The sequence below is a fragment of the Austrofundulus limnaeus genome, unplaced genomic scaffold (assembly GCF_001266775.1).
Source record: "Austrofundulus limnaeus strain Quisiro unplaced genomic scaffold, Austrofundulus_limnaeus-1.0 Scaffold197, whole genome shotgun sequence".
Classification (NCBI taxonomy): Eukaryota; Metazoa; Chordata; class Actinopteri; order Cyprinodontiformes; family Rivulidae; genus Austrofundulus; species Austrofundulus limnaeus.
In genome coordinates, this window is record NW_013952599.1 from 909,566 (window position 1) to 921,597 (window position 12,032).

Sequence of the window (12,032 nt, forward strand, 5' to 3'; positions counted from 1 at the left end):
CTTCTTTCTGCCTCCTTTCATTTCAATTTGGATTTGTATTTTTTGGTTGTGTATAAAAAATGTTTTTTGTTTTTAAATGAAACAAATAAATGAATAAAAATAAAACTAAACTAAAATGTTTATTATATAATATCTAATGTTAAAGTGATCATGAACACCAGACTTTTCCTTCATAATGAATTTCTACACAGTACATGTACAGTAGTACAGTCCTCATCCAAATATTCTCCTGTTTTTTACACAACACATGCAGATTTTGACATCAGTATGACACACAGACATTATGTAATATATACACTTTTCAGGGGTAAATATTGTGCAGTAAATACGCCCCTTGTAATACAGATAAAGAGCATCAGACCTCACTGTGACCTCAGAGGAGAATTACCCACCAAGAATTCATCTTTAGGGTCAAAAGAGACACTGAGGACCGGAGCCTCGTGACCCCGCAGTGTTTTCTGCTGGCTGCTGTCCGACACCTCCACCACCTTCACCATGAAGTCACTGAGAGAAGCACAGYGAGGTGGATAAATCAGAGGAAAAAGACGTTTCATTGATCAGTGAACAGAAAATAAAACAATCCTGATTTTCTGATTCGCTCAGAGCTGGAATGTTCGGAATCAATGCATGGAGAGATGGAGAGAAAATAGCATCGATCCAGAAACCATGCTGTGTTTCTGTTGCTGTGATCAACCTGCTTAAAGCAAATCAATCATATATAACTCCAACTAAACAATCATAAAGCACAACACACCATAAGAAAGATACTGGAGGAAAAAAAATGATAGTAAGTCAAATAAATAAATAAAGGTCGCACTCTAATATTTCATTGGACCACCTTTAGCTTTGATTACAGCACATTCACTGTGGCATTGTTTAAATAAGCTTCTACAACGTCACAAGATTTATTTCCATCCAGTGTTGCTTTAATTTTTCACCAACTTTCATTGATGATGGTAGAGTCTGACCTTCTCCAGCACATCCAAAGATTCTCAGTGGACTCTGTGGAGCCAATCCATGTGTGAAAATTAGGTGCGACCCGATACAACTTTTTCACTTCCAATACAACACTGTCTGATACCGATATCGACCAGAGACAATATCAGAACAAATCCTACATACGTTTATTATTTATTTGTAGTGTGGAATCTTATAAAGTCTTGATCAGGTCAAACAGTAAAAAATTGTCAGCAACAGTAAGTATGAGAAAGACTGGTTGGTCCCTCCCTCCCTTCCTTCCTTCCTTCCTTCCTTCCTTCCTTCCATCCATCCATCCATCCATTTATTTAACCAAGCAAATCCCATTGACATCACAAACCTCTTTTTCAAGGGTAGCCTGGGCCTGAAGGCAACCTATTGTACATGTCTTTGTGGGTGTGGGGGGGGGGAAACAGGAGTACCCAGAGAAAACCCACACCAATATTAACCAACGGGTTACATACARTAATTTTTAACTTAAACATAAAAATATTGTACAATTAAATACAATAAATAAATAATAAAACATAAATGCTGAAAACTGAGCWTGGACCTCAGTGTATCCAATAAAAACAAAGCACACTAACTATTCATGGTCTACACCCAAGCACTGCTGGATAGAAATCCTGAGTGGACTACTGGATGGACTGCTTATATTGGTGATTTTAGATGATGGCCGATATAATCCCATATTCATTTTTTGGTTAATATCAGACTGGTATTGATATCAGAYTGACAAAAATTCAGGTTCAGAGAAAAATCAGTCAGGGAAATATAATAAATTCTAATAATAACAAAATTTATGGCAAGACTCTTGGAAAAAAAACAGAGGAAACTCAGGTTTTTAAGAAAATGACTGCTTATCGATCAATCATTAGTGGATCGATAAGATCAATCAACTTTAGATTAATTCATTAATTGACAACTTGAATCCTTAGTGGGGATGAATCATAATAATTGCTCCCTCTGTCCTCACACTGTAGAMTACATCACACATAGCAGAGCAGCAGTTGTTTTCACACTGTAATATCAGACGTTTGAAGAGAAGCTCATGTTGGAGGAGAAACAAGGTTTCCATCTGGCCTACCTGGATCCGGCGGCGACTCTTGAGCCGCTGCTGTTGAAGGTGACGTGCGTGGCGTTGGTGGTGAAGCGCGTCAGGATGCCGTCCGGGTCGCCATCAGGAAACGTGTGGATCTGCACCGTGTTGTTGGAGCTCGCCGTCACCAACTTGCCTTTCTGTGGACGAGCAAACGCACCTGAATRCACAAGCTTCACTATCGTACACACAAGACTAAAAACCAATGCTCTTAATCTGGAAAAAAAAAAAAAAAAGATGGTGGATGTCCACCTTAAGCGCCACAGAGTACGCCTTCTCCCCAACGGTGATGAACTTTGGATCGTCGTCTTCCAGACTTTCCCAAATTCGAACGTCTCCATCGTTGCCACACGTCACGATGAACCTGGAAACATTTTTAGAAACAATTTAGAAACAAAACATCAGGTAGTGCAGCTGTTTCAGCCGGGACATTAACAGTATTACAGTACAGTACAAATACTTTGTTACTGTACTTAAGTAGAAATTTTGATTATCTATACTTCAGCAATAATTTTTCAGACAACTTTTTACTTTTACTCCTTATAAATAGAAATTTGTTCCTCGTATTTCATTATGACTTGTTTTGAGTCTGGCTTGTTGTTATAAATAAATGGTGCCTCCTGGATAGAGCGAATTCTTGTTGAGTTTTATCAGTTCAGCATGAGACCACCAGATATTTTTCTTGATATAAATAGCTTACTTGTACATTATCTAACCTCTACACAGGATTTACACATTAAAACATATTGTTTTACAACATTAAGCATTTACTTTTGTTATTTTCATGTTTTCATGAATTTGCGTTTTGTACAAAAATGTAAATTTATTTCTCTTGGGATTTTAGACCAGCCATATTTTTCCCATTATTGTTAAATTAATAATGTAAAAGTAAAAGCACACTTGAAATGCCAACTGTTAAATTAGCTGTGTTTATGTTTGTAATGATCGAGTTACTGATTTTGTACATCATGTATAAAAACATTGTGTTACACCACCAACTAAAGTATTGCCAGCAGTGTGAGGCAGGAAGTGGACTGCCCATATTTGGTCAAGCTTCTGAACTAATTCACCACTGTCATTTGCACATTTTTATTTAAATAAAACAGTTGTAGCATTAAAAAATAATAATTTTGGTTGGATGAGAAGTATAAATGTATAAAATTGTGACAACTTATGTATGATCCATCACACCTGTTTGACACAAATCACGTCACACTCCAGCCAAACATGTCAGACGTATGTAGACTGTATGAAGATGACTGTGGCAGACATATAGCATTATAACTCTACAGTCATGGCTTTTAGAAAAATGTTTACCCAATAGTGTTACTTTAACACTAAAGTACATAATGTCAGAAATTATACAAAACTGTTTTTATGCATTTAGAAAATGTATTTGATTACTTATTAGTTATATTTTATATAGTCACACAAACAGAGACTCTCTTATTAAGTTAAAAYATGCTGAAGCAGTGTGATAAACTGGATGAACCCCAAAAGGAGGCACTGTTTTCACCCACTACATGAGGATGAAGAGGCTTTTGCCAGTACTGTRTATGTGTTTATGTCTGTTAGCAAAACATCACATAAACCACTGAACGGATTTGAATGAAATGTGCAGACAGAAATCACTGGATGAACATCTACAAAAGATTAAAATTCTGGATGCAGTCAGATTCAAGATGGCTGCCAAAGACAAAAGACCTTAACAATCACAAAAATGCCTATACCTCAATCAGACTTACAGATACTGAGCTAATATTTGGAGTGGTAGCAGCCCAGACTGATTTACAACTCATGCTTTAAGTGTTAATGGATTGTGCAAGGGCTTTGTTTCAAATTTAGCAGTGAAGGTAGGTGTCAACTCTGTCTGATGGCAAAACATCCCATGAACCACTGGATGGATTTTAAAGAAACATTCAAAAAGTTAAACAACTACAACTGTTCAACTTTTGGTGTCAATCCAATTCAAGATGGTCACAGCTAATCAACATTAAGTATCACAAATTGGCTGTAATTTTCTATATATATCTATATTATATGAGTTTAGACTATGGGAGTCATTTCTAACATACTCYGAGTGTGAAAGCTCACACAAGATCTTTATCTAAAGCAGACCATATTTTATATAATGTAGGATTATCTTCTTCCCTGATAAAAGAAAAAAAAAGACAGATATGTGTGCAGACCTGACTATATTAGCTCTGTTTTTATTGTAAATAATACCACAATAAATGAAGAAAAAAAGTGTAGGTGCTCCCGGATCCTGTTGTTTTTGCAGTGATATGATGATATATATGATGTGATCTCTAAAGGTCGGTGATGGATGAGAAGAAGCCTGAATATCTAACTTACTTCCCAGTTTCGTCGAAGCAGACCTCGGTGTGTCCCTCCGAGTGGCCGTAGCGCATCGGCTTCCTCTCACAAGGCATTTTTTTTCCAAACACACTGAACACGTAGACAAAAATATCAATCAGCAGGTAACTCTGGACTAGCAACAGAACATTCCGCAGCTCTTAAGCCACAATACACCTGTTATGGTGATGTTAAAACCCGCTAGCAGTGACGCAAAGCTAAAGCTAACAGTTCAGCTAAATAAATCACGCTAAAAAAAACTTTAAACAACACGAGCAGACACACAGGCTCCGCTTTCGGTGTTAAACTCCCTCACACTATTTACARACTTGTAAATAAGATACAGTTTAAAGCACAAGTTACTGAAGCAACTTACAAGCTCCTCGGCTGACTCTACTGAATCTCCCGCGCTGAGTTAAAAACAAGGAAGACGTACGTCCCTACTCCCGCCAGCTACGCCATTACGCAATCGCGTAAACTCCTCCCACAGAGGGAGAGGAAAGAGATAAGTACCATTGATGTTAGATACATCAATATTTTTAATGCAACGTAAATGAGCAGTGAAATAAATCAGTATAATAATGAAAAAGGCCAACAAAACTACAATTAATTATTCGACCTACCATTTTTTTAGAATAAAACATTTTTTCTGTTTTAGTAAATCACCTTTAACATTTTTTTTTACATGTAAATGTTAGCCTGGCCCTTGCCTTCCTACRCAGYTCCGCTCAATTCTAGTTTTGTTCCTCACATCTTTTTTAAATTCATTTATTTGCACATTACTTTTATGTATTGAAGCTGTGTGTTACTGCAGAATAAACTCATTCTAATGAGTTGACGCAACATAACAAAAAATGCATCTGATGCATGAACAAACCTTATTTCTCATGTTTTGACATGAAATGCATCGTGAATCTATTTTTTGACCTGCTATAATAGATGCTTATTRCCAGATCATACAAGACGACATTAATATTGCATGCATATGGTTTGAGGAAATCAATAAAGAGGCTCCTTTGTGTCTGTGAAGACGAAGAGGATTCARGCATAAAGATAAAGCTCTGTTGATGCAGTTTTACAAGATTTTGACTATCCAGACATTACACCCTCAAAGTACTTAATTTAATGATAAATCATAGTTAAACTTAGGTTTCCTGAATTATTCTTCATTTCTGGAGCACAAACTGAGCACATTTCTTCACTCTGCTGTTGTCTTTAGTCTCTCTTCTCTACATGTTTATTGTGATTATTTCTATCATGTTTTTTCTTTGTCTCTTTTTCAGAAGAAGGTGACCGGATTAATCTATTTAATCAGAACTGAAATCATCCACAGAGCTATCTGCAACGGGTAAGATATTAATTGTTCATAAACCTCTATTTGAACAGACTAAACTAAACTATCACTTACCTGCTTCAGATACTGCCTTCAAACCTAATAGATAAATAAACATCGATGAATATTTCATTCATATTTCAGTCACTTTCCACTGAATGACTCACAGTTCAGCTGCAAAATCTTCTTTCAACCAAAACAGTTTTTTTTTCATGCATTTATCTTTCCATTTGGAGTTGTCCTTGAGTTGAGTCATCATTAGCTTGTCTGTGACACAGGTGCAGAAAAAACAAAATCTGTGAAGCAATCAGAGAACAGAGGTGGTGCAAATGGTGTTTATTGGTTGGTGTTTTCAGTCAGGTGGATATTATTTGTGCCTCGTTTTAATTAGTTCCACTGTGTACAAGTCTTTTCCAGCTGGTTGTAAATAGATTTAAAAAAAAAGCATTTGAGAAAATTTGAGGTACAAATATCCTAATGTCAATTTTATTTGAACATGAGTTTCTGGAGCCTCTGAGGAGGAGGCAGAAGGGTCTCTGCCATCCAGCTGTTGGGGCTGGGCTGCCATCTTGTGGCTGCAAAGGAAAAAAAATGAAGCTCAGGCTTCTTTTCAAATGTTTTAAAAGCATTAGGGACACAATAATTGTCACTGTCTGTCTGCATTTCCTTTGCTCAAATGTAGAGTTCTGTTGGTGTTTTGACTGATTTTGTTAAAACAGGAAGTAAAATAATTATTTCTTTGTTTGCATTAATGGCAACTGTGATTTCAGTGAGATTTTTTTCAACAAAAAACGACTCAGTTTTTAAACTGTAGGTTTGAAGATGTAACTGCTCAGCAGAGAAACTGCAAAAATGATAATGTGAATGCTTATTGCTGAAAACTTCAGCCGAAACTGCTGAAACGGAGCTGAATTTGTTCATTAACAAACGTGAGTTTACTTTGAGAAGATGAAAGAAACATAAGTTAATACACCACCAGGCTGTTTAACAACAAACAGTCAAAGTTGCAAAAAGAAGCTAAAATTGGCATAATGCAACTGAAAGATGCATTACTGCTAATAAAGCTAGTAGGAAAAAGCAGAAAGAAGTACAAAAAAGTCAAAATTATCAGAAAAATAGCAGAAAGGAGCTGAAATATAGCTTAAATTGTAGAAAAAAGTTCAAATTTGCAGAAAAAATATCCAAAGATAGCAGAAAGAAGTTGAATGTAGTACACAGATGGTGATAGTAGTGTAACAAATATCAAATTAGCCAAAACAACCGAAAAAGTGACAAATTATTGTAAAACTGAAAAACAGCCAAAATTTGCCAAAAGCAGCTAAAATGTAACCAAGGAGCTGAAATTAGCTCAAAAAAGCAGAAAGATCAAATTTCCAAAAAGAAGCTAAAATGTTCACCAAAATGAGAAGGAGGTTGAAACAAAGCAGAACCAGAACAAAATGGGTTAAGTTTTGTAAAGATTTCTAACCTTTTAAAGGGTTTTAAGATGTTGAAAACGGCTCCATTTATCTTCAATGGGAAATACTTCTACGTTTTCAAAAGTGAAATAGGAAAAAATGAATAAATAGCTGAAATACATAAAGTCATAGCAGGAATATCCTAGAGTAGATGAACATTTTGATGTACGAATTGTTGAAATAACACAGAAATTGAGGCACAAGCTGAAAAATGTGTTTGTTGCATTCACACTATTAGAAAACTTGAACATATTTATTTCCTGCCACTGTTTTATGTGTGTGTCTGTAAGTAAAATATCATGACCCACTGGATGGAATTTAAAGGAACTCTCAGACGTTAATCATTAGATGTACATCTACAGTGTTAGCAGTGAACCCATTTCAAGATGGCCACCCCAGCTAAGTGACCTTAGAAAACAGAAAAGTAGCTACAACTCAGTCAGATGTGCAGATATTGAGCTCCAGTTTGATTTGGTGCCAGTTGAGAGTCACACATTACACACAGTTTGAGTGCTAACAGATCACTCAAGATCTTGTTAAAGTAAGATTTTGTAAACGTTTTTRAGGTTTGACCAAAACAGCTACCACTCTGTAATTTCTAAACCTAATTTGACCTGAGTCAAGTTCATTCAAAGGTGAAATGCATTTTTAAAGGCTTTAATAAAGGGTAGACAAGAGAGACAGTCAGAAAAACCTGTCGTGGATCTTATTATCTCTGCTGTGTAGTCATCAAGATGCATCAATGCAMCAATGTATCATCATTTCTCTAAGAAAAGTTTGTTTTTTTACAGCTGACAGTTCACATGGCGCAGGCCCCTTCACACTTGATGTGGTACTGTCTGAGGTACTCCCTGAGCTGAAGGGGCAGCGGCAGGCGGTCCACGCCCTGGTACGTGGTGCAGCTGCAGATCAGAGCCCTGCACAGGTGCTGGAGGGTGAAGGGGAAGGTCCTGGGCAGCGGCCTGGAAAGCAGGGGCTCGAAGAAGAGGCAGGTGGCRGGGTCACTGTAGTGCCTCAGCAGACCCGTCACGCTCGGGTCACGGTACATGCACGGGTCACGCACGTCGAAGCTGAAGCGCTTGCCGTTCTGCTCGATGCGCGCGTGCAGCGAGCGGCTGTAGCGCCTGAAGCTGACYGAGAAGAGGAACTCGTCCTGCGCAGAGTCTCGGAGCAGAAACGTGCCCTCGGGCTGACCCTCCAGCAGCTCCTCGGCCTCAAAGCGGTTCAGCACGCCCCAGTAACACGGACTGTTGTTGATCTGGAGGAGATCAGGGACCAGGATGTAGTCCGTGTAATCACAGCTGCCCTCTGCACCCCCACGATGACACGAAGGGTCCCAGTCCTCCAGGTTGGTGCTCGCAGGTCCTGGTGAGCAGCAGATGTCCTCCCAGGAAATGGGTGTCTGAGGTGGAGAGGTAGAAGAGGAGAGGCTGGGCTTCAAAGGAGCCTCCATATCTTTCAGGGCGCTGGGGGTAGAGACCTGATTCTTTATAAGATGCCAGCATTTGGCCAGTTCCGACTTGGGTGAGAAAGGACATTTGTCCTGCATGAGCTCTGAGACATGGATCTTACGTTTGGACCAGAAGAGCACAGAGAACGGTTTTGAGGAGCCGGCAGCGTGGTGGTAGTGATGATGGTGAGAGCGCAGAGGAAAACACTGACCCACGGCATCCTGGAACTTCTGCCGCAGGGAGCGCCGGGACAGGGCCTTCCTGCAGACCCCATCGAAGTCTGCAGCCGTCAGGGCTTCCCCAAGGGCACTGCAGCTGCACTTCCTCTCTCTGCGCCGCCTCGAACACGACGTCGAACGTACGCCGAGCTCCTCCGAACCATCTGCTTCCAGGCCGCCGCCTCCTGACCCGTTGCAGGAGCTCCGGGAGCGCTTCTTCCCTCGCCAAATGTAGCTGTCTGCGCTCCAGCTGCGGAGGCCGGATTTGGGACGAGTGTCTGCTCCTCTTGGTTTCTTCTCTGACATGTCTGCTTTCTCTTCTTCCTCTGCAAAACATTTCCAAATCAGTCAGGTCAGGCTTTATTTGGCACAATCAACCACATCTGAAAGTGCACAAAACTGCACCTGCAAACAAAGACATGTATAACATAGATATGTATGATAATACTAGACCAAATGTCTCTGCCTTCTCCTGTTGTTGGGAGTTAAGGTCATCATGACTCAATTTACAGGAGCTGCCATGTTGTATTTTTGGAACCAGAGTCTGTGCTCTACACCCCCACACACAAACGGTACTCCATGAGCATTCATTTAAGCATGAAATAACTAAATGTTTTCAAAAAACGAAAGTTTGAAGATACAAGAAAAGTCAACATGGGAAAAATTGGTGCATTGTTTTATTTTTAAAAGGGCATGTTTGTGTAGACCCTCAGTCATCTCGGACATGGTCAGTCTAAAACAAAACAAGCAAACCAACCAACCAACCAACCAACCAACCAACCAACCAACCAACCAACCAACCAACCAACCAACCAACAAACAAACAAATAAACAAACAAACAAACAAACAAACAAACAAGCAAACAAACAAACAAACAAACAGTACTTCTGTTCTGAATTTGAAGACAAATTAAAAATGACAAATTCAGTTATGAAACCTAGATTCACATACAGATCAAACTACACACCTCTCACAGCAGCGAGTCATCAAGAACTTTGTTTGCCTTTGGTCACATGTGGTTTAGGGAAACTGAGTGGGCATCAGGCTCAGTGCTGCACTGTAAGTTTTAGAGAGCTGAAATCTGACGCCCTCTCTTTTTTGTTTGACAGTATCATATTCTYCTCTCTCAAACCATTTGTCTTCTTCTATCAACATTTTTGGTATTATGTATTACTTTTCTATTCTAGACATAAAGAACTGAGCAGAGCAACTTTATGTATCTGAGTCTTTGCATCAAATATGATTCAGTTAGAAGAAGAATGACATCGTTTGTGCAGTGTGTAAAGGGAGTGATAGGGTCAGTAACATCGGAACAGAAAGAAATAAACAACTGTAAACCATCTGCATTATTGTGATGATTTACATTGTGTTTCTGAATGACATAGTTTATAAAAGAGTTTATTTAATTTGATATACAAGTGGAAGCTTATTAGGAATGAATAAAACTGGACCAAGCATGAAGCCTTGTGGTACCGCACAAACAAAACCCTGTTTGGCATGAAGAACGGTTTGTCTTTAATACAGTTTATGATCAAAGTCAGTAAAGAACTGACTTACAAAATGACTGACTTACTGACTTGATTATAAATTAATCAAGTTTAGTTGAGAGCCAAGAACCTTTTCCCTGCAAACAACAACAAAAACGGGCTGATCTTTCACCTCAGGATAAAACTTTTTGTGCGCAGTGATTTAAAACAATAACAGCCACTTATTTTTGTGCCCATGCATGAATTATATCATTTAAATTTTCTTAAATAAAACATTTTATGATGACTGTGTGCATTCTTTTGTCACAATGGCCCAGAGAAACCTTCTTGGAGTCAGAACGTCTTTGATAATGTTCACTTATGAAGATAATGTTTTTATAACTGGATAACCAGAGAAATTTAAATATTATGATGCTGAAAGAATCCGATCTATGTGATGCAACAATAGTGACTGTGAAATAAATACTGTYTAGTTGTCAATTCTTGAGTCGTTTGTTTAATTATAAATTATCATTGTCATTTGTTCTGTTTGCTCTTTATCTTTCTCCTGACATACAGCACATCTGAGACATCTGGATTCTTATTCCAGGTCTTACACAGTCATACACAGACACATACACAGAGTCAGCAAAATGCCGACTCTGTGTATGTGTCTGTTAACAAAATTTCTCACAACCTTCTAACCTGCAGATCTAACCCTAACTCTAACCAAAAATTAAATGAAGCACTGCTCACATTTTGGAGTAAATTCACAAGTTTAGTCTCTATGTAAAACTATCAATCTGATTTTTTTTACTTCAGCAGTCATCAGGTTTGTAACTTAACTAATGTTTAGTTATGGAAGTTGAAATACGCTATAAACAWTTTTTTCCCATTTCCAAAGCTGCATATTGAATAAAAGGTAGCTTGTTTGGCTACACATCTGTGGTGTCAGTAGCTGTACCACGGCACATTCAGGTGGGACATGAGGGGCTTCCCTTACATTTTGTGCTCTGGAGAGTCTATAGGTGAACCCAAYTGGCCAAAAGAGGTGTCAATCAAAAGAAGACAACCAATGGAATCGTTTGAACAGCCTATTATGCAAATTCAAAGTCGCTATTGGCATGGGTCAGGCTATAAAGTGGCAGGAAATAACCACAAGCTGGGAATAAACCACAGGCGGTACATTGAGGGTAAGCCACTGGACAAATTTTAATAAAACCTCAAACAGTAAACACCAGAGATACGTCCAAAACCTAATTAAAGATGGCTGCCGCAACCAATAAAATACAAAACTGTCTGTAATTCAGTCAGTTTTTACAGATATTGAGCTACCTTTTTTGTAATAGAAGCTGATATTCATCTTTAAAGTAGACGTATTCTGCTTTTAAATCCTTCCTTTTCATATTTAAATCTTTCAGTTGGACTCTTTATTAAATGGAACTACAATGCTTTGGTCTAAATCAGTGGTTCCCAAACTTTTTATCTTCTGACCCACAAAATATTCATAGCAAAAACTTGTGACCCCAAATATTACTGGTCTGAGTACACAAACTTTGTTAATAACCCTAAAAACACAGGCTTTTTGACAATCTAAACAGCTTGTACACAAATATAAATACTTATTTATACTTATTTGTGTTTTTGTAATAGAAAATATGACATCAGCAATTA

General features: G+C 38.3%; 2 protein-coding genes across 2 annotated transcripts in view; both read right to left on the reverse strand.

The window, feature by feature from the left end:
• wdhd1 (WD repeat and HMG-box DNA binding protein 1) overlaps positions 1-4,476 on the reverse strand; it is a gene marked incomplete at its 5' end in the record, with an annotated part of 31,411 nt that extends 26,935 nt beyond the window's left edge. Inside the window, 4 exon segments of the mRNA XM_014018633.1 lie at positions 393-504; positions 2,066-2,217; positions 2,330-2,441; positions 4,433-4,476. Of these exon segments, the coding sequence (XP_013874087.1) occupies positions 393-497 (105 nt within the window).
• A 3,387-nt stretch (positions 4,477-7,863) lies between these two features.
• socs4 (suppressor of cytokine signaling 4) overlaps positions 7,864-12,032 on the reverse strand; it is a 6,884-nt gene continuing 2,715 nt past the window's right edge. The window contains exon 2 of the mRNA XM_014018635.1: positions 7,864-9,217. Coding sequence (XP_013874089.1) covers positions 8,022-9,197 — 1,176 coding nt within the window. The 5' untranslated portion in view covers positions 9,198-9,217 and the 3' untranslated portion in view covers positions 7,864-8,021. The remainder of the gene's footprint in view (positions 9,218-12,032) is intronic.